Source organism: Schistocerca serialis, chromosome 7 (assembly GCF_023864345.2).
Source record: "Schistocerca serialis cubense isolate TAMUIC-IGC-003099 chromosome 7, iqSchSeri2.2, whole genome shotgun sequence".
NCBI classification, from domain to species: domain Eukaryota; kingdom Metazoa; phylum Arthropoda; class Insecta; order Orthoptera; family Acrididae; genus Schistocerca; species Schistocerca serialis.
This window is the reverse complement of record NC_064644.1, coordinates 612411656-612436352: the sequence shown is the minus strand read 5'-3', so window position 1 is coordinate 612436352 and position 24697 is coordinate 612411656. Positions and strand designations below refer to the sequence as shown.

Sequence of the window (24697 nt, the reverse complement as noted above, 5' to 3'; positions counted from 1 at the left end):
GAAATATAATGAAATGGTGTCCTCATTTCTCTGAAGGTAGGACCGATGTTCATGACGAACAAAGAACAGGTCAGCCATCTGTGATCTTTGATGCCGTCCTTCGGAGAACAGAGGAAGCAATTCGTGCAAATAGACGTCTCACATTGAAAGAATTGCATCAGATAATACCGGACATGTCAATGACAACTCTTTATGATGTTGTGACTGTCAAGTTAGGGTACAGAAAATTGTGTGCGTGCTGGGTTCCAAAACTGTTAACAGAAGAACACAAAAAGAAAAGGATGGGCTTTGCACTCGACTTCCTCACACGCTATGCTGAAGCAGGTGATGAGTTCCTTGATCACATTGTGACAGATGACGAGACATGGATTTATCACCATACACCTGAATCCAAGCAACAATCAATGCAATGGCGCCATTCGAATTCACCAAAAGCCAAGAAATACAAAAAGTCGATTTCAGCGAAGAAAATCATGGCCTCTGTTTTTTGGGACAGATAAGGCATTCTTCTGTTGGAATTTATGCCCCCTGGAATGACAATTAATGCTGCTGCATATTGCCAGACTTTGAAACGTCTTCGATGGGCAATTCAAAACAAATGCAGGGGAATGCTGACAAGTCGAGTCCGCTTGCTTCATGACAACACTCGGCCTCACACAGCTCTTGTAACCAAAGCACTACTCAAACAATTCAAATGGGATGTATTGGACCATCTGCCATACAGCCCAGACCTTGCGCCCACCGACTTCCATGTCTTCCGTTACCTGAAGTCACATCTTGGTGGAAAATCACTCCACAAGGATGAAGAGATAAAAGATGAAGTTGAAACGTGGTTCCGACAACAGGCGGTAACCTTCTATGAGTGTGGGATTCAAAAGCTTGTGCACCAACTTAACAAATGTTTGGATAACGGGGGTGATTATGTCGAAAAATAACAAATAATCCAGTTAATAAGATGTAACTGACATTTTCTAAATAAATGTTCTATTTAAGGACTGCGAGCCATTGTATCTTTACTTTTCAAAATGCCTTCATATACAGGGTGTTTCACAATTCATGTTACAATACACTTCTAGAGGTAGTAGAGGGCACTTAGTAGATCACATTTTTCTGTAAATGTCACCCAATTACGCTACAGAGTGTCAAAGTTACAGGCAGTGGCACCTGTAAATGTATGGATCTACAGGGTGATTCCATGATGATCTTACAAACTTTCAAGGATAATGGAGATGGATAAGTGTATCAATATGAGGTAAAGGTCCCTAGTTCAGAAATGAATTAGTAAAAAGTTACAGGCGAAAATCATTCTGATACCTCTGATAATGAAATGCATGTACCAGTACTATTTTGCTAAAAATTTAGGATATGCAACTTTCAGAGGCAGTAGTATGGATCAAGACAAGAGAAAATGTGCAGTGAATGTGCACTCTAAAAGATATACTTGAGTAGCTACAAGCCCTTCTTACCCTTGCTAGTGTGAAACACATCTCCTCCATTGAACAAGTGCTCACAGCTCTTAAAGTGTGCATTTTAGAGCCCATGTTTACTGGACATATTTTCTTGTTTTGGTTCATATTACCACATCTGAAAGTTGCCTACCCTACAATCTTAGAAACAACAGTACTGTTGCATGTGTTTCACCGTCTGAGGTATCAGAACAGTTTTTGCTTATAACTTTTTACTTGCTCATTTTCGGTACACAGACCCTTACCTCAAACTGGTACAGTTATCCTTCTCCATCATCCTAGAAAGTTTGTAATGTCATCACGGAGTCATTCTGTACATACATACATTTACAAGTGCTGGCGCCTATAACTTTGATACTCTTTTCTGTTATTGGATGACATTTCATGACAATGATTCCTGTTTAAAACTTGACCTACTAAATCCCCTCTAAAACTTCTAGAAGTGTGAAACATGAACTGTGAAACACCCTGCATATGCCTCAATGGGCGAAAATGGCAATAATAAAATATTCATGAAATATGTTAGCATAAGAGTTGTGGAGAATGTGACATATGGAGGTTGGATTGGTCCTGTAGGCATGCATGGATAGCCAAAATGGTTGAGGTGACCACAGCACAAAATGTCATGTGTCTCAAACAACTAATGTCAATATGTATTCGTAAATTGCAAATTGATTTTTTAATATTCACAACAACTGTAACCATCAAGAACAGTGTAATGTAAAGATACAGAGACGGTATAAACACAGACATTGTAATCATCAATGATGTATTTATTATACATGCCGTGATTGGCTAAAATGACAACAACAAATTTTTGTCTCTACTTGTAATGGAATCACACAATCATGAGTGCAAGAGTTGTGGACAATGTGACATATGGAGGTTTGGGAAAGCCCTTGAGATGTGCACATGCAGCCAAAGTGTTAATGTGACCATTTGCATTAAGCAGGAAATACAGGTTAGAGTCCTGGTCCGGCACAAATTTTCACGTGTCACAAACAGGTTCCTTCTACTTCAAAAAATACTTTGTGTGTGTGTGTGTGTGTGTGTGTGTGTGTGTGTGTGTGTGTGTGTGTGGAGGGGGGCAGGGGGTACTTTAATCATAGGACAGGCACTTTCTGTGTATTACTCATATGATCAGTTATCTAACTTCTCCATAGTGTCAAAGGAATCATTGGATATAATCAACAGACTTATTTAGGTACTATGAGAGAGAGGGTAAACTATTTTTTTTGTAAAAAATTAGTTGCCAATGTGTACAATGAACAAGAAGTAATTTATGTGTTACAACATATTACTATGGGATTACCACTACACGAATGGCTGGCACACCAAATGATGTGTGAGACTGTGTGAGCCAATACTATCTCAAATACTGTGGGCAGTATCAGAACAACAGGAGAAAAAGGGAAGGGAATGAAATGGCTATGGCAACAGAAGACCAATGAGAGTGCCTTTTCTAACTGCACATCGCCTGCAGTGTCTCTCCTGGGCTCAATAATTCTGCAGCAGGCTTCTAACAACTTGTTGAGTCCATTCCACATCAGGTTGCTGCACTATGCCGGGCAAAAGGAGTCCAACAGGATATTAGGAGGTATTCCACCTCAGTGTAAACTGAAAACTCAACATACTCCAAAAGTAGTTATTGATGTTGGAAGATATAAAGAAACTGCATTGAGAATACAGACAAATTTTATAATATGAGAGCTCCACTCGCAGTACCTGAAGAACTCAGCTAGGGCTGGATCACCTGTTGTTTCCATTTTATCCACAATATTTCAAGAACTTGGCAGAACACCCACAAGCAAACCATTAATCAAACCCACTGGAATAATTATAGGTAGCAAAACATTTGTGAGCACAGATTCAATAAAGGGATATCTGCTTATTTTACTGACTTTCACTGTATTGTAAATGCCGCATATGATAAAGTAAATAATATTTTAATATCTTACAGAAAACACCATGTCGTTCACCCAATTCTGGAGAGGTAAAAATTTGTGAAGCAGCACTATGGATAATCCCCAAATAAAGAATTAATGGGAGTATACATTCATTTGTTGCACTAATAAAAATGTCATTGCAGACACTATTCAGTCAGAATATCATGCTGATGACACTGGAAGAATATGGTTAACAGATTCACAGGTTGTATATTGTTGGTGCAGCAACAATGCCTGATCATTGTTATCAAACACATAAATTTTTGTTACTACCTACCCTCAAGAAGGCTGTAAATAGATCAGTAAATATGATTTTATCTGATTTCTAATTAAATCCACAATTGCTCCACAGGAAACAAAGATGACAGCAATAACTGCAAATATTTAGACACAGATAATCTTGTACCAGAGTTTATACAATGTTTCTTGACAAAAAGAAAGATGGAAAATAAGCATGTAGATTTATTATTTTAACTGCTGACTTTCTGTGAGCAAATGAAGTTTTATAAACCTAGTTATAGCTCAGATAAAATAACTATGTGACTAACAGACTGCAATGCTGTTGGGGCAGCATTGCTAGCCATTTATTTGTGCTATAAAATTCTTTTATAGCAATTGATAAGTCTCTGCATGTACGTACAAAACAAGCAGCACAGCATGCACGTGGCAGTCAACAGAAACCTGTGACTGGTTGCCAACTGCCCCGTGCCCCGTCTCCCACTAGAATCGCATAAGTGTTTATTATTGAGTTAACTTAATTGAAGTATAACACCATATCTAAAAATATGACTATGATATTAGTGAAAGGGAGTTGGGATCAGCTGCAGCAGTAACTTAGTCATAGTGTGTTCCACTACTAACAATTGTAATGGTTTTGATGATTTCCTTTTTTTACCATTTTCGTTTTACTTGTCTGTTATACCCTCAAATCTATACAAATAGGGGCAAGCAGGTAAGACAAGCTACTAGTAGTCTCCCATCTTTACTCTGATAATGGTTTGTTTTTTTTGGCCAAAATACTGGATAAATTGTAAATATAAAAATTCAGAAATTAAAGTTAGAGGCATACTTATCAGTCGCAAAAAGAATGCACTTTCTCTCTCTCTCTCTCTCTCTCACACACACACACACACACACACACACAGAGAGAGAGAGAGAGAGAGAGAGAGAGAAGAGGGGTGGGGGGATATAGCGAATCTCATTACTTTGGTGGTGATTTTCAAGTAACTTATTCATTAGGGGAACCGACAGACAGAAATTACAAATGTGTTAACAGAAGGTGTGCTGCTGATGGAGGGAGGGATAAGTTGTTCTAAATTCTGGGCTGATATAAAATAGAGATTAGAGTTTAATGTCCTAGAGGTCATCAGAGACTGAGCTCAAATTTGGGTTGTCGGAGGATGAGAAAAGAAACTGACTGTGACCTTTTCAAAGGAACATCCCAGCATCTGCCTTAACTGATTTAGGGAAATCACAGAAAAATATATCTGGATGGTTGGACAGAGTGTTGAACTGTCATTCTACCAAATGCGAGTCCACTATTGGATTGATATAGATACAAGAAACATGTAACACATTTTTACCAATGGATTATAGAAATACATGTGATATTTATTTTTATTCTGGAAAAACAATTAATGTCGCCCTTCAGGCAGCCTTGTTCGAGACCTGACATATTTATATAATAAAGAGACGTATGGCTTCTAAGGATTTGAACATGTTCAACTGCCATCCATCTTTGTTCAGCATATTATTCTAGTTTGATAACCATCAGAGTTTCAATATTAATGACGGCAATACTGAGGATATTTAACTGGCATTACATACTGTTTGGATGCTGAACAAACTCTGAAATCCAAGTAACAACATGGATATTACTTTCACAATTTGGTTCATTGTGAGCTATCTGTCAGTACTTCTCAACTGAAGAAAGAATTCTGATTCTGCAATACATTAATTAATGTAGAAGGTAATACTACACTCCTGGAAATGGAAAAAAGAACACATTGACACCGGTGTGTCAGACCCACCATACTTGCTCTGGACACTGCGAGAGGTCTTTACAAGCAATGATCACACGCACGGCACAGCGGACACACCAGGAACCGCGGTGTTGGCCGTCGAATGGCGCTAGCTGCGCAGCATTTGTGCACCGCCGCCGTCAGTGTCAGCCAGTTTGCTGTGGCATACGGAGCTCCATCGCAGTCTTTAACACTGGTAGCATGCCGCGACAGCGTGGACGTGAACCGTATGTGCAGTTGACGGACTTTGAGCGAGGGCGTATAGTGGGCATGCGGGAGGCCGGGTGGACGTACCGCCGAATTGCTCAACACATGGGGCGTGAGGTCTCCACAGTACATCGATGTTGTCGCCAGTGGTCGGCGGAAGGTGCACGTGCCCGTCGACCTGGGACCGGACCGCAGCGACGCACGGATGCACGCCAAGACCGTAGGATCCTACGCAGTGCCGTAGGGGACCGCACCGCCACTTCCCAGCAAATTAGGGACACTGTTGCTCCTGGGGTATCGGCGAGGACCATTCGCAACCGTCTCCATGAAGCTGGGCTACGGTCCCGCACACCGTTAGGCCGTCTTCCGCTCACGTCCCAACATCGTGCAGCCCGCCTCCAGTGGTGTCACGACAGGCGTGAATGGAGGGACGAATGGAGACGTGTCGTCTTCAGCGATGAGAGTCGCTTCTGCCTTGGTGCCAATGATGGTCGTATGCGTGTTTGGCGCCGTGCAGGTGAGCGCCACAGTCAGGACTGCATACGACCGAGGCACACAGGGCCAACACCCGGCATCATGGTGTGGGGAGCGATCTCCTACACTGGCCGTACACCACCGGTGATCGTCGAGGGGACACTGAATAGCGCACGGTACATCCAAACCGTCATCGAACCCATCGTTCTACCATTCCTAGATCGGCAAGGGAACTTGCTGTTCCAACAGGACAATGCACGTCCGCATGTATCCCGTGCCACCCAACGTGCTCTAGAGGGTGTAAGTCAACTACCCTGGCCAGCAAGATCTCCGGATCTGTCCCCCATTGAGCATGTTTGGGACTGGATGAAGCGTCGTCTCACGCGGTCTGCACGTCCAGCACGAACGCTGGTCCAACTGAGGCGCCAGGTGGAAATGGCATGGCAAGCCGTTCCACAGGACTACATTCAGCATCTCTATGATCGTCTCCATGGGAGAATAGCAGCCTGCATTGCTGCGAAAGGTGGATATACACTGTACTAGTGCCGACATTGTGCATGCTCTGTTGCCTGTGTCTATGTGCCTGTGGTTCTGTCAGTGTGATCATGTGATGTATCTGACCCCAGGAATGTGTCAATAAAGTTTCCCCTTCCTGGGACAATGAATTCATGGTGTTCTTATTTCAATTTCCAGGAGTGTACAAGTGCAGCATTACGTAATGACACTGCATTGTGTGATAAATCACTGCATGGCCTATACATCTACCTTTCAGGTCTGTCACTTCCTATGAGAAAGTATTACTGTGATTGCTTTGTTGCCAATCTTAGGGATGATCCAATTGATTTTACTGTGGTAACTAATTACCTCATGCTAATACAAGGCTTTTATTTCCAAGTCCCTTCAAGACGATCACGTTTCCCGACAGCAGTGGCATTTTTCAACAAGATGTGCCATGTCAAAAGGCCAGGAGCATGATGGCGATCGAACACATTTGGAAAGTCACTGAACGTGGCATCAGAGCTCATCACCCCCCTCCCTGAAATTTACGGTAATTACATGACTTGGGTATGCAAGTGTGGCGCCAACTCCCTCCAGGAACCTACCTAGGTCTAATTGCTTCTGTGCCATGATGCATTGTCGCTGTTATCCATGCCATAACTGGATGTACCACCTATAAGGCAGTTGGCCAGAATGTTCTGGCTGATCAGTGTAAATATACATGATGTAGCTATGATGCTTACATTGTTGATGCATGTGAGAGTATCACTGAAATACAGCTCTTCTTCATAATAAAATGTGTTGTCCACCTCAGAACTATCAGCAGTGGCAAAATGTTATGATCACTAGCAAAATCTGGGGAGAATATGATGACAGTGTGTCAGAGTGTATCAGAAAAGCAGTACCTGCCTGTACACTAGACAGTTATATCACAGAAACAACAAAGGACAATCAACATCTTACAGATCTACAACTACACTCTGCAAGCCACTGTGCAGTGCATTATGGGGATATTTCCCATAGTACCATGTATTAGTGTTTCTTCCTGATCCACTTGTATGGGGAGTGTGGGAAGAATGAGTGTTTAAATGTCTCTGTGTATTCAGTAATTCACCTAATCTAGTCCCTCCAATAATTATTGGAGTGAAACATTAATGGTGAGGGGAGGGGGGGGCCTTGTACCATATTCCTGGCTTCCTCACTTGATACTGGTTCTTGAAATTTTCTATGCAGGCTTTCATGAGATAGTTGGTGTCTATCTTCAAGCATCTGCCAGTTCAGATTTCTCAGAATTATCAAGACATTCTTCCATGAGTGAATCAAATCTGTCACCATTAATGTGCCCTTCCCTGTGGTATTAGGGCCAAACACTTACACAACATTCTAAGACAAGTTGCACACACGCCTTGTAAGCAGTTCCCTTTGCAGACAGATCACATTTTTCTTGTATTCTACCAATGAACCGAAGTCTGCATCTGCTTTAGCCATGACACCATTGTAATCTTTCCATTTCATATGCCTACAAACAACTGCAATCTGGTATTTGTATGACTTTACTGATTCCAATTATAACACACTGATGCTGTAGATAGTGTATTTCTACAATTTGTAAAAGTCATAATTCTAAACTTTTAAAGGTTTAGAGCACGATACCAATCTTTGAGCCATTATGAAATCTTAGCAATATTCGTGCTAATTTTCAGCTAGTGGTTCATTATGATAACTGGTTTGCCCACAAAAGAAGTCTGAGGTTATACCCAACATTGTCTGCCAGATCACGGACATATGACATGAATAGCAAGGGTACCAAAACACAATTCGGGGGCATGCCTAAGGTTATTTCTATATTTGTTGACAATTATCTATCCAAGAAAACAAAAACTACAAGGGGCATTTGAAAAGTCCGGGCAAAAATATGAACTACTTGCATGTTTGGGGTAAACCTTTTTTATTTTTCGACATAGTCTCCTTTTAGACTTATACACTTCGGCCATTGCTGCAATCACCTCCTCGTTTGAATAAAATCTTTTTCCCGCCAGTCATTTCTTCAAATTGGGGAACAAATAATAGTCCGAGGGAGCCAAATCTCGAGATTATGGGGGATGTGAAATGAGTTGGAATCCTATTTCCATAAATTTTACGACCACAGCTGCTGAGGTGTGTTCTGGTGCATTGTCGTGATGGAAAAGGACTTTTTTGCGGTCCAATCGCCGGCGTTTTTCTCGCAGCACGGTTTTCAAACAGTCCAGTAACGATGAATAATATGCACCTGTAATAGTTTTACCCTTTTCCAGATACTCAATGAGTATTATCCCGTGCGAATCCCAAAAGAAAGTCACCATAACCTTTCCGGCCGAAGGACTGGTCTTCTCCCTTGGTAACCCATTGTTTAGATTATTGTTTGGTCTCAGGAGTATAGTAATGTATCCATGTTTCACCCACAGTGACAAAACGATGCTTGAAGTCCTGCAGATTCTTTCTGAACAACTGCAAACCATCGTTGAAACACTGCACATGATTCCGTTTTTGGTCAAGTGTGAGCAATTGCGGAACCCATCTTGTGGATAGCTTTCTCATGTCCAAATGTTTACGCAAAATATTATGTACCCATTCATTTGAGATACCCACAGCACTAGCACCTTAACTCTTCTGCCATCCATCAACATATCATGGATTTTATCAATGATTTCTGGAGTCGTAACCTCCACAGGGCGTCCAGAAAGTTCAGCATCACTTGTCCCCATATGGCCACTCCGAAAATTTTGAAACCACTTATAAACTGTTCTAATTGAAGGTGCAGAGTCACCGTAATGTTTATCAAGCTTCTCTTTAGTCTCCTGAGGCATTTTGCCTTTCATAAAGTAATGTTTAATCACCACATGAAATTCTTCTTCGTCCAATTTTTTGACAATCACTCGACTACCTTGGTTCACACAAATGCCAAACACAAAGAACTTGGTGTGTATTCTTTCCAAAGATACTACTAACTATAAATGACCTTGATATGTGCCGGTGATGTCATTTCTCTGACTTTGCATGGACTTTCCAAATGCCCCTCGTATATACATCTGTATGAAAAGTTGTTTATCTTTTGATTGTTTTCAATTGATTATTCAAAGCTGTGACATGAAAGTGTGAATCACATGGTTCTACACCAGACAGTTTTAAGTGCAAAAGCATTCAAAAAATATCAAAACTATTCCCAGTTCATATCAGCAGTTAAACCTTTCTATACTGATGCCCATACAGGTGCCTACAAGTGAAAAATTAAATAAAAAATTGAAATGAGTTTCAACGTGAAAAGGAGGACTATTCCCTTGTGAGCACTGCTGATTTCAGTGCCTAGAGAATGAGACCATGGCAACTGACCAACTGGAGGAGACATTTGGAACTTCCTATTTCCAGAGAATAAAGGTGAGCAAAAAAATAAAAAAATACATGTATGTAATAAGAAAATAAGGTGTAAAATTCGATTCTGGATTATTGTGGCGTAAAAAGTAAAGCAGCTAACAACCACATGGCTGGTTTAAATACTGATGTCCTCTAGTGAGGATTATGCAGCTGGAGGTTGCATGGTCTTATGTTCTTCCGATCTCAGAAGCAGCTTTCCCAGCCATTTATATTGGGCATATGAGTTTCATGTGAATTCTGAACTGTGATTCAACTTGAAAGTTTTTCAGTACTCAGAACATACTAAAGCTGCAACTAATACTCAGTGAAAGTAACATTTATGACAATGTGAGAATTAAATATCAACATGGCATGGAAAATAATAGAAGAGCACACATGTTGCCAATGTAAAGATTAAGGAAACTCTGTTTTTTCTTCTAATTTTATATAAAAATTAGTATCTTTTCTAGGTGAATGCTTTTCAAACAACATTTTCCAGGAAACAACTGATTTGAGAATGTCTAAACAACTTGTCGCCAGGGGTAAGGAATATAACAGTATGGCCTATTGGTTTGTGTTTTATGCCAGCACATAGGATTGAAGTTCCTAAGCAACTGGAATAAAATCAGAGAAGTGCCAAATGCATACGAATACCAGAAAAGCAATGCAGATTTGTTACCCCGGTCAGGGAAAAACATGAGTGATCTCATAATGATTAAATCTAATCACACAACTAATTTTCTCTTTATTGTACATTCATTTGTATGAAAATAATTAGCTACCTAATCACTAGCCATAATTACTGACAATGTAATTTCACAGTATGATTATGGGAAGACAAAATTATCAATTTTATACTTCTGCTAAAAGAGAAGAAGAACTAAAAAAATATTTTTTTAACAAAACTGCCTCAGTGTTATATTTTTTACATAACTTTTACATTTTACCACCTAATAACCTTCTGAGTTTGTTCTACATGGCTATACACCTTAAAAAATAACTCATTTCATTTGATAGTTTTAACATTGTATTATAAACAGAAGCAAACAAAAAAAATGATGCTCACTGAAGAATATGTCCACAGATTCTGCTATATCTCTCGTGATGCCTGTGGCTTAGAGAAATCATGGTAAATATAGATCAGAAAATGTAGGTGCCTGAAATGATAAATCAAGCCAGGTTAACACAAACAACATACTGCTGTCCCACTCTCCTGGACAACTACTGGTACAGACCACTCTCCACACTTGCAGCTGGGTGAAAATATTAATGCGACAATGTATAACATTTCAGAAGTGTAATAGAAAACACTAAAAATGCTGTAGATTTTTTCTGGAACTGGTTTTTTCTATGGCTACTTCACGCTGTTTGTCTATTCAGAAGCCATCTTGTTCAATTGTAGACAAGTATGACAAATGATAGATTGAAAACTTGGTCTTGAAGCATATATCTTTCACAAACATACTGAGATGGTAATACTTACATCTGAACTCACTACACATATCAGCAAAGACTTTATTAATATCAGATATGTAGATTTGTTGTGATTTTTAACAACAGTACGCCAAGCACGTACTTATCAAGAGGAAAAGCAGGTAGTTCACTCTTCCATGTAGTGCAGTGATTACAAGGAAATAGGAGGCCTACTGTAAAGTAGGTTATTTACACCCAGGACACATCAATTTATGGCATTTAAAATTATTTTGTAAAAGTGCTAAGGATTTCACACAACTGATTTCATGCACATGTTTGATAATTGTATAAAAGTAAAATATCAGTACTATTATAAATTATGATTTTTTGGTAACAAATGACCTACAAAGATGACAATTTAATTAAATCTAACTTTAATTTTCATGCTAGAAGCATTACTATTTACACTATAAATGAAGTGGACAATGATTTTCTAGTAGCATGGAAATTACTATAAATGCCAATACATGCATATTTAGTAAATGAAAGCTGTTTGTATATTAACATGCAATGTAAGCAGCACAATTTTGTATGTTAATATTAGAACAACAGTTGTAAGCAACAATGCAATAAAAAATCATGAAACAATTGAAATAATATACATTTACAAATGCAAACTCCAACCTTAACATCCAAAGCAATGTATCAAATACTTTGAAAATACTTGCACAACCAAAATAAAAATTAAATAAACCACAACACAACATGTAAAAACATTGAAATTATTTGTAAAGATGAGAGACCACTTCCAATGTGTCACCTACCAACTCAATTTTGTTTGTTCTTTGTTCCATTTTCAGTCATGAATGGTGGCCAAACATTTGTCATGGATCAAAATTATTGTATATAAAGCAACAATACAAAATGGAATATTATGTAAAAACACAATTTCAATCTGCCAGGAAGTTTTTAAAAAATACAGCTCCCATTGTACTATCAAGATTCTTTGTCTCCTGTATACCTTTGGTATATTACGATCTGACAACTGACACTTAAAATTTGAGAAGTTAGTAGTCAGAGGCAAAAGTGCACAATAACAAGAAAATTGTCAGAGGAAACAGTGTGAGATATTATAATTAGACAGGAACAAGTGGACGGTGCATGTTGCTGGAAATGACATACAGGGGAAACTGATAGGTAGAGGACATAAATATGAATACTTTGGTAAGAGACTGGGTGGAGCAATTGTCAAATATGTATGTGCCTCACTTTTGTACAGCTGCTCACAGCCTCAAAAAAGCAGAAGTGACAACAGCAGAGAAACAAGAAAAACAAATACAACTGTTTGCTGAATACTGAATGTCGGGGATTTTGTGAAGGTTACAAACATTGTTTTTGCAAGGAGATATGCGTGCAGCACAATAAGTGTGTGCATTAAAGACTGATCATGCATGTTAGGAGAATCAAGGAAATGAAAGATTTAGATAAAGTTATTTTCAACATATTGCCAACTGATTAAAATTTTTTGTAATAAGAATGCCAAATCTTCATTCATTACTGTGAACATTTCAGCTAATATGTTAACAGACTTGTGACTGTGAGAGTGAATACCACTAAAAGTTTATTAATTGCGCAGCTTAAAAAGACTGTCCACTAATCTGTATGTTTGACTGTTTAACTGAAATGAGAATGTAAAATACACATTTTACATTCATTTCAGGTTATATATTTCATTTAGTGACTACATCTATAAAAAAAAAACTACAGTGGCATAAAAACTGTATATGCATTTTTCACATGTGTATTAATGTGTACTGTAGCTACCAGGCCTGTAAGTTTAATGAATGCATGTAACATGCTTACTTTGTAAGGATTATTTTCTACAAGCCAACAGGAAACAATACAAAGTATGTCAAATGTGTAAAGTTAAACTTCTGTCTACAGTTATATCACCTAACCAGAACTAAGCTAAATGCATTTCAGTATTTCTAAGCTCAAAATGGGCATTATCCTCAAAAGAGAACATAAAAACGTGTAAAAACATTAACATCTGAAAGTGGTTTTGCTTCTCTCTTGAAGAAAACATTTTAGGGGTACCAATTTCTTATGAGGTTTTCCCCTTTTTGCTTTCTTCTGTGACCTCCATGTAGCTTCAAAAAACCACATTCACAGAAACATTTAAGTTATTACTGTGAGGTCACTGTTTACAACATTCCATTTCATTAAATATCTTTTTGTGCATGTAAAGAGACCAACGGTAATAATACATATAATTCTGTCTGCTAAAGAGATAAATGGAAACAAAATTTGCACTTAAGTGTGGTCCAAAGCACAAACATACTAAGAACAATACTGGGAACGTAGTCTTCATTCACACAGAAAAATTCTGTATCTTGCTCAGTTATTAGTGAGGGATGCAGAGACAAATGTTCAATACTGCTGCTGAATAACACCCAAGTAGTGTGAACATAATTTCAATTTGACATAATAACAACAACGACAATCAAATCTCCTGACTGATTACTACCAAGTTCTACTTATGAGTGTGTTTTGTAATGATAGTCAAACACACCAACTGACAACAGTGGAACAAACAATTCTTAGAATTCCACCTGCACAATATCATTTGAAATTATATTACTGATACCCTCCTCATCTCCAGTTAAGATGGGCAGAGACACTATCAGAAATCCCAAATTTATGATTAACTTGTGTGCAAGTTCTAAATGATATTTTAAGAAGGTTGTGTCCCACAACTCACACATATTTGAAGAATATCAATAAACCTGCTGATAAAATTTCATTATTGAGCAACCAGTTTCATCATCAGATCCACAAAAATATACTAGATGATAACATAATGGTATCAAACAATAAAATCCCTGAATTTGTCACTGTTGTCAGATAGAAAATAACATTGTCAATCACAAAAATGTGCACAACAGTGTATTCATTCACATTATGTTAAACATCAGTAGAGTAATATGGATTTACTATTTGACAACAATGATGAAGTCATGGATTTTATTATCTGATGCCACTGATTTTGTCACCTAGTAAGGTGTTATAAATGTTTTTGTGAACTTGATGATGGTCTATGGACTGAAACTGGCTGATCAGTAAACACATTCTACCAGCGGCTCTTGACAGTAAATAATACTATCTACTAAATGATATTAACTCATGCCAACAAAATTTCATTGTGGCTGCAAATCACTGAAGTGTCACTGATATTATCTTCACAAATTTCAAGGCTGTTGTATTAAATGTGAATGAAGGACTTTCTCAGTGTTATTGGTCTCATGAATTTCATATTTTAATATACAATACAGAATTAAATAATAAAAAAAATGCAACAACTTACCTGTAGCCGATTGATGTGTGGTATGCGGAACACATATAACAGCAGGGACACTCTATTAAGTTGAATGCTGTCACTCCTTGTACATGATCTCTCTCTCTCTCTCTCTCTCTCTCTCTCTCTCTCTCTCGCTCCCTCCACACACACACAACACACACATACACACACACACACACACACACACACACACACACACACGTCACTGCAACAACAGGTGGCTGGAGCTGTCTGTGAGTTATGTATGTTAATTTGTAAACTTAAACTACAAAAAGAATGGCTGCTTGAAAGTTAGTAAAGCCTCCCTGCTGTTTACTTATATCTCTGCACCCTGCATCAATCAGCTACAGGTGAGTGGTTGTTTATTATTTCCAATCCTGAATTTACATTATTGTAATAAAAACTAAAATAATACCTACATCTGGGACAAAGGACATTTAAGCAATGACAATGAAATGCATTTAGGTAGTTCTGCCTGATTATATCCTTAAATGTTCCCACAGACATGTGAATGAAGTAAGCATCTAAGACAGAAAACTGTTTGCTGCAATTACACATATGCCTAAGGAAGCTGGCAAAGCTACATTTTCAACAGAGAACAACACCTGAAGATTTATATACAGAAGACTAGTAAGAAAAATAAAGGCAGAGAATATGGAGGCTGTAGGTGAGAAGTGTCTATTTGTGAAACTTATCAGTGAGGCATATGTTGCTATAGAAGGGTGAGACTGTAAATCCTTAGGATATAATATTTGTTTTTCTAAAGGAAGAAGAGTGCAGGTTCCACGACTTTGGGGGTTTGCTTTCACTTTCAATTTTTTTAATGGTTGCATTATTTTTGTTTCATGTTGTGGCCGTGATACCTGTGATAGCGATCTTGCAAGACCATTTGGATGTTCCCTCTAATACCATTTCTTCGGCCTGTTCGATTGAATCAATGTGTGTGTCAGGATCCACTGAAAAGGTGTTTCTGTGGAAATATAAAAATACACACCAAAGAACAAAACCACATCAATACAAAAATGAAGAAATGAAAGTAAATGAACTGACAATCCGGGCATCTGGAAAGCATAACAAGAGGAAATGTGGCACTGCAAGGGACAGTGAGCATTCAGCTGAAATAGTAGTCTGGAATTAAAATGACTGAGCTAAAATGTTCTAATTTTATTATATGCTTGTGCAAAAAAATGTTCTTCATGAGCTTATAATCATTCTAATGAACTTGCTGTCTCTCATGCAGGATAAGGACAGCAAAAAATGCTAATATCTGTTCCAGAATATTACTAATGGAAATATGTTGTCATTGCATCACAATAGCATCTGCCAGTAATAGAACAGTCATTTTAATTCCTAACATAAGGAGACTAGGGCAAACACACATTCCACATCATGGGGGGGAGGGGGAAATGCACAGTGGGTAAGGATATGACAAAACAGCATCTTGCTTTCCCTTTCTGAACAGCAGCTGCTTTGCTTTAATGTAATAGGAAGAATTGCTCAGCACTATAAGTATATAAAATCTTATTTGCAGCAGTGTGAAGTTATGATACCTGCAAATATCTCGTGGCACAATAACCTAGGTAAGAGAGATAGCAATCAGTCTCATCTCCACGCACTTCTTATGCAAATTCTGATGACAGGAGGAATAAAATTAACTGCCAATGCAAGAATTATAAGCCACATCAAAAATTGTTTTTATTGTTCCGTTAAACAAGAAGGCCTGCTTTGAGATATCTTTACCCAGGGTAGATGCAGGTGTCTTGGGAAGAAAAGGCAAAAGGGAAGCATAAATGAAGGCAGCACAGTAGTCTGTCATAACAACAAACCTGTTATGGCTATTTTTGCTGACCACTTGCTGGTACCATCTAATACGGACTGTTTCACAGCTTTCATGTGCCCAATGTGACTTTTTTCTTCAACTCCAAATACAGCCCTGTGATAGTACATAAGCAAAAAATAACAGAAAGAAGATTCTATTCAAAACTGATGTTTTCCTCTGCCTAGTAGGAAACCAAATTATCCATTGCAGTCTTATGGATGATGATACAGGGTGTTTCAAAAATGACCGGTATATTTGAAATGGCAATAAAAACTAAACGAGCAGCAATAGAAATACACCGTTTGTTGCAATATGCTTGGGACAACAGTACATTTTCAGGCAGACAAACTTTCGAAATTACAGTAGTTACAATTTTCAACAACAGATGGCGCTGTGGTCTGGGAAACTCTATAGTACGATATTTTCCACATATCCACCAGGCGTAGCAATAATATGGCGTAGTCTCTGAATGAAATTACCCGAAACCTTTGACAACGTGTCTGGCAGAATGGCTTCACATGCAGACGAGATGTACTGCTTCAGCTGTTCAATTGTTTCTGGATTCTGGCGGTACACCTGGTCTTTCAAGTGTCCCCACAGAAAGAAGTCACAGGGGTTCAAGTCTGGCGAATAGGGAGGCCAATCCACGCTGCCTCCTGTATGTTTCGGATAGCCCAAAGCAATCACATGATCATCGAAATATTCATTCAGGAAATTAAAGACGTCTGCCGTGCGATGTGGCCGGGCACCATCTTGCATAAACCACGAGGTGTTTGCAGTGTCGTCTAAGGCAGTTTGTACCGCCACAAATTCAAGAAGAATGTCCAGATAGCGTGATGCAGTAATCGTTTCTGATCTGAAAAATGGGCCAATGATTCCTTTGGAAGAAATCGCGGCCCAGACCAGTACTTTTTGAGGATGCAGGGACGATGGGACTGCAACATGGGGCTTTTCGGTTCCCCATATGCGCCAGTTCTGTTTATTGACGAAGCCGTCCAGGTAAAAATAAGCTTCGTCAGTAAACCAAATGCTGCCCACATGCATATCGCCGTCATCAATCCTGTGCACTATATCGTTAGCGAATGTCTCTCGTGCAGCAATGGTAGCGGCGCTGAGGGGTTGCCGCGTTTGAATTTTGTATGGATAGAGGTGTAAACTCTGGCGCATGAGACGATACGTGGACGTTGGCGTCATTTGGGCCGCAGCTGCAACACGGCGAATGGAAACCCGAGGCCGCTGTTGGATCACCTGCTGCACTAGCTGTGCGTTGCCCTCTGTGGTTGCCGTACACGGTCGCCCTACCTTTGCAGCACGTTCATCCGTCACGTTCCCAGCCTGTTGAAATTTTTCAAACAGATCCTTTATTGTATCGCTTTTCGGTCCTTTGGTTACATTAAACCTCCGTTGAAAACTTCGTCTTGTTGCAACAACACTGTGTTCTAGGCGGTGGAAATCCAACACCAGAAAAATCCTCTGTTCTAAGGAATAAACCATGTTGTCTACAGCACACTTGCACATTGTGAACAGCACACGCTTACAGCAGAAAGACTACGTACAGAATGGCGCACCCACAGACTGTGTTGTCTTCTATATCTTTCACATCACTTGCAGTGCCATCTGTTGTTGAAAATTGTAACTACTGTAATTTCGAAAGTTTGTCCGCCTGAAAATGTACTGTTGTCCCAAGCATATTGCAACAAACGGCGTATTTCTATCGCTGCTCGTTTAGTTTTTATTGCTGTTTCAAATATACCGGTCATTTTTGAAACACCCTGTATATTGTTAATATTTTTATTCTGACAGTTTGCTAAGATATCTAAAAATTGATTCACACTGTGACTTAAAATCTCATTTCAGTTTGCACTATATAGCATTGAGCAAGACTGCTAAAAGTGTAAAATATTTGTAATATTCTATTGTATGACTATTCATATTATTTTATTTTCATGTTATTGTACTACGAAATACTAAAATATACATAGAACAAGGTCCCTTCTAAAGTAATTACAGTGTTCTCAGTATTTCAGTAAGTTCACTGCACAAGGTTTAAATACAAGAAGTTCTTAAAAACAGGATACGTGTGAATATGGGAATTACTGAAACAGACAACAGCCATTGACAAGCCTGTTGTGCAGAATAATTACATTCCAAATTCTGTTCAAATTACTATATGTTTATCTCTCATTAACACAATAATACACTTATTACATGTTAACCATATGTTGTTACTGATATTACTATTCCTCATATGTACAAGTAACAACTCAATGAACAGTTGAGGTGCTGAGTCATCGATAAGCACACGAAGAAGACTGAAAATGTTGCTATCTTTCAGAGAAAACCTTTTTCAGAGCTATAGCGTATACATATACACATACACCTGCATAGCTACATTGTCCCAGCACAACACAGTCACTAGGACATTGTAGCTGTGCGGGCATATGAGTGTGTTTATGTAGGCTACTCTATAGCTCTGAAGAAAGATTTTTCCAAAAGCAACCAACATTCTCTCTTAATGATGACCTTCCGGGTGTTTTGCTGAGTGGTTTAAATTTTATGCATAATATTTCAACAACCAACCCACTTGTTGAGATATTGTAGATAAAATGGAAACAACAACTTGAAAGAACACCCGGAAGTACACTATTAATTATTCATGCCATGAAAACCTAAGAGAGAACTGTCAGTCTTTTTCATGTATCTATCAATAAGTCAGTACCTCAATTATTAAGCGATTTGTCACCCTTACTCCTTCTATAACTTATTATTCATACCCACGTGGAATGTTTCCCTCTATTATATTCTTATTATTCATTTAGTCATACACCATAGACTGAAGTAATGACAAAAAAATAGCTAACTATCATCTCAATTTTACACGGCAATTATCTGTATTATTAGTACATATTTTTTCTGCTTACCTTTTATTTGTCTTCATTCTATGCTAGTCTTGCTTCCCTGACAAATTATAAAACCAAATTTTTACAATTCTGCATTTTTCTTTAACATTATTTGAAGCTTTTGCTTATGAAAAATTGTGAGGCAGAACTGCTGGCTAGTCAAGTGTGATTATAAATGAAGTTACAGTTTCAAAACACTACAAAAAAGAACCACTGCTCAGAATTATGTCAAAAAATTTGAACGGAATATTATTGAAGAAGTGGGGAAATGATATGGAGGAAAAAAGTTAGCAAAAATGAAATACTAGATGGTACTGAAAGTGGCAGAACATACAAAATAAAAGATGTGAGGTACATGGCTGTTCCTCAGTTTGGACCTAAGACAGTCGGCATGACTCTCTCAATGCAGAATCGCACACTGCTGGTAAAGCTCTTTTACAGGAATGGTAACACTGTCTCAGCAGCTCTGTAGTCATTCGGGACAGTCAGAGGTATGAAAAAAGGCATTTGTCCGATGTCTGCCAAGTGTCTGGAGAAATTACAATGAAACTCAAAATGACAGGTTCTTTTGAAGTGCAGTAAGGCAGGGGGAGGAAAACAATAGATCCAACTTCAGTAGAAGATGTTGTCACTGCAATGTAGAAAGGGAATTGTCTCAATTTTGGACATGCCTGTGAACATGGTGTGTTAAATGCTATGAATATCTTGCACTGCTATACATACAAAATTACCCATGTTAAGGAGTTGTTTCATGTGAACCTGCCACTAAGAAAAATGTTTGTTCTACAATTTGTTGTTCACACAGGAATGGCAACGAATAGCCATGGAACATTCTACAGGGAGATGAAGCCATTTCCATCTCCAAGGACATGTCAGTACACAGAATTATAGAATATGGGCAATGGAAAATCTGCTTGCATATCAATCGGTACCACTCCATCCTGTGAAGTTAACAGTGTGGTGTGGGTTGATGGTATCATTTATTGTAGCACCCCTCTTTTTAAGGAGATGGCTCCTGCAGATACTGTTACCTGTACTGTCACTGGTAAATACTAAGAGTCTTTTGCACACCAATGTCATTTCAACCATCCAACAGCATTGATCTACAGTTGGCATCATTTTTATGCAAGATGGCACACCTCTGCACACCGCACAGCCAGTGAAGCAGCTGCATCATAATTTTGTAAATGCTAGAATTTCTCTACAGCCTGACTGTCCAGATCACCTGATCTTAATCGACATGACATCTGGCTGTCATGTTATCTGAAAGATGCTGTCTTCAATGCTCCGATTGCAAACATACCTGAGCGGAAGGCATGCATTGCACTATGCATTCTTAATATGACCCCTGAGACACACAGATCTGTTGCGGAATATGCTGTTTCTCAATTTCAACTTGTGGCAGGAAACAGCAGACAGCATACTGAACATGTCTTACACCTATTGCACGACAAGCCTGGCTGTCCAAATCACCTGACCTTAATCCATGTGACCTCTGGCTGTGGGATTATCTGAAAGATGCTGTGTTCAGTGCTCCAATTGCAAATTGAAGGCATGCATTGTGCAATGCATTCTGAATACGATCCCTGAGACACACCAGTCTGATGTGGAACATGCTGTTTCTCAATTTCAACCTGTGGTAAGAAACAGTGGACAGCATACTGGACATGTCTTGTGACAGTTGCACAACAATTGAAAACTGATTTCATTGCTGCTTTTTATGCTGTTTTTGGCCTCAGAAAAATTAAAACCTGATGTCATTGTTGCTTCCTATGCAGTTTTTGGCCTCAAGACAATTAAAAATCATTTTTGCCCTTCTGATGTGGTATGACCTTAACACGGTGGATAGGCTTACCTAAATAACAGTGCCACAACCGTTCAATGCCACACTAGTGCGGTCATGCACATCACACAGCACTGTTGGTTTAATGTGCAACTCACACTGCAAGTGTTGTACTGCGATTCAACTGTCATTTATAACTGAATCCACTTACTTTATGACGCTTACAGTGCCATCTATTGGGAAAATTTTCATAACCCCCACCCATAGCACTTTCCTCTTCTTTGATAAGTTTGATATCATTCTAAGTAGTGGTTGTTTTATAGTGTTTTGAAGCTGGAACTGTAATTATAATCATCCTGTTCATACAGGAGGTGGACAAAAATATGGAAACACCAAAAACAAAACACATCACCATGCCTATCATGGTATAGAAAAACCGTTGCCATACAAAAAAATCTTCCGGTCATCTCAGAATGGATGAGTACAGTTCCTCGACGGTTTTCAAGGGAATCTTATACCATGCTTTCTACAAAAACAGGGCAAGCTCACACAACAGTGATGAAGGTGGATAGCGATCATGTAATGAAGGTGGATAGTGATCATGTACCCTTCTCTCCAAAGTAGACCACAAAGGCTAAATAATGCTGTGATCTGTTGACTGTGGTGGCCAGGGAAGAAGCAACAATTCATCCTTGTGTTCACAAAATAAGTCCTGGATGATGCAAGATGTGTCAATAAAGCCCATGTTGCCTTGAAATATACCGTCATCACTGAGGAACAACTACTGTACTGGGGATGGACCTGATCAGCCAAAATGGTCATATAATCCTTGGTAGTAATGGATCCTGGCACAGTACCCATGAGGCTCATGGAATACCATGATATGGCTGCCCAAATCATCACCAAACCCCCACCATGTTTCATTCTTAGGGCATAAACTTGACCACAAGTAGGAAACCATTTTATGTTTCAGCTTACCCTGCAATTCCATGATTATGGAGCTCCCACCATGTTGTTTTAGTGCAGACATTCCAATTCAAAAATAACAGTGAAATGCATAGCTACAAAAACAGGAGACAAGATGATCTTTTCTATTCTGGATTAAATATGACTTTGGCATAGAAAGGGGTGAATTATGGTGCCACATAAATCCTTTGTCATTTGCCAAATAGCATTAAAAGTCTGACAGATAGCCAAGCAACATTTATTTCTGAATGAAAACTCTTTCTACTCAGTAGATGAATATATAGATTTGAAGTAGTATAAAAAAAAATTAATTACTTATTTTGTGTAAAGAAAACTTATGTTAAAGAGACATGTTCCATATCATTACAAAATGCTGTATTCGTGATCTATGGAACAAGTATTTATATAATACAGTGTAATGTAACATGGTTCATTAGTGCTACATTTAATTCTGTACTGAATTTTGCAGGTGTTGTCCTCTTGTTTTTCATCACTATCTGTCAGGGTCACTCAACACACACTTTTGTCTGTGTTGTGACTTAGTGGATGATGCTTTTTTCTCTTTCTCCATATACTGTCCAAATCTTTGAAGTAGTGCCTCTCGAAACACCAAATACTTTGGCTACCTTAGTTATGGAAGCTTCACCATACAAGCACTGAAAGTTTGTCCATGTTTGAATTCACTTAGCTTCACCATCACACACTCTCAACTACACAGGGCACTGTCCTGACAATGGCTGACACTTGGAATGTATTGAGGACATTGCACAGGTGCCTTTTATGGTTGAACACAACAGCGCAACCTGCTGGCTTGGCTAACATCTGCATTTATCTTCATGCCAGCATTTCTCATGATGTTTCCATATTTCTGTGCAATCCTTGTGCCTTTGGGAGAATAAATAATAAATACTGCTGATAAATATATATATAAAAGTATACACACTATGTAATATATCAGAACTATTAGTTACTTCCTCAGGAAGGAGAGAGCAATGGACTGGGGAAGGTTGAAATGCAAGGGTAGGTCACTCAGATTCAAAGATGGGAGTGATTCACAAGTTGTGAGGGTAACGAAAGGCAATGGGAAAGAGGGGAAGGAGGGGAACATGGATGAAAAAATGAAAGCAGTAAAGAAGTAATGAGACATAATAAATAAGAAATTAAAAAAAAAAAAAGATTGTAACAATGAACCTGAACTGGAAATATTGCATCACAAACCAATCCCAATTCACAACTAACAGAGTGAGCATCAATCCCTTCCTTGAATAGTTCCCACCCATGTCGTAAAGGGAACCTCCTCCTTGTCCCCAAAATCATCCTCCCTGCCATTCACGGAACACTCACTTAAATCCTTCATGAAAAACTTTACTCAATCTGTCCTGAGCTATTTGTGACCCGAAGGCAGACAGCTCTATCATTATCTTCCCTATGGTCAAAGGATCCACTAGTGTGGTGATCGATTGTGAAGAATGTGTAGCAGATTGGCATCATCAGCTCTCTGACAACTTCACTTATAAGATTGTTTCTAATGACTCTATTTCTTCCATCGAAAGTGAGCTGTAGAAAATCCTTAAAACAATAGCCCCCCCCCCCCCCCCCCCCATCTATCCACTTAAAAATATACACAAAATATCTATCCCGGCCATCCTGTTGTAACTAATTTCAACTAATTTTGAAGTGCTGCCAATCACACTTTAGCCCTGGTTTTGCTGCACTTCCAATCCATCACTCTGGTGCTCCCATCCTGCAAAAAGACACCAACCACATCTTGAAATATCTCATATCCATTCCCATCCCTCTTCCACCTGGAATCCTCCTCGCCAGTACTCCTGAGACCTCAATTTACATTAAAATCCTACTCACATGTGGCCTCTCAGCCTTTTCCAATGGCCACCAACAGTCTTTTTAAAAGCATGTTTTTTGTCACTTCCAGCAACTTCATCATATCCCATCATTATTTCATCTTTGCAGGTCAGCCCTACAAACAAATCAGGAAAACCACTTTGGGAACCAGGCTAGCCCCATTTTACTGGTATTCCAATTTTTTTATGGGCTGCATGGAAGAAACGTTTCTCTTGATCCAGATGCTGGGCCTCCAGGCTTGGCATAGTTTTATTTACAACATTTTTTTGGTCCAGACTCATGATGCAGAGGATCTCCTCCACTTCCTACAACACCTCAACCCTTTTCCCAACTCAAATTCATCTGGTCATTTTTAAAATTTTCAGAAACTTCCCCTGACACTTCACCTCACTAAAACCATGGACATTTTTTATCAACCAGGTGGTGTCTGCTGCATTTTGTTTCATATAGAAATGACCACCATTAAACTGGCTGACGACATAAATGAACTTAAAAGCTTGAAGACAACCATATCCAAGTTGCTGAGCATGTTCTTCAGCATGAATTAAAGGACCCAGAGTGTCTGCTATAACACATGGCTTATTTGGAACCAC

At 38.9% G+C, this 24697-nt stretch overlaps 1 protein-coding gene across 1 annotated transcript in view; it reads right to left on the bottom strand.

Moving 5' to 3' along the window:
• The window catches only part of LOC126413295 (uncharacterized), a 640882-nt gene that overhangs the window by 338625 nt on the left and 277560 nt on the right, over positions 1 to 24697 (bottom strand). The window contains exon 12 of the mRNA XM_050083195.1: positions 16600 to 16706. Within this exon, the coding sequence (XP_049939152.1) occupies positions 16600 to 16706 (107 nt within the window). The remainder of the gene's footprint in view (positions 1 to 16599; positions 16707 to 24697) is intronic.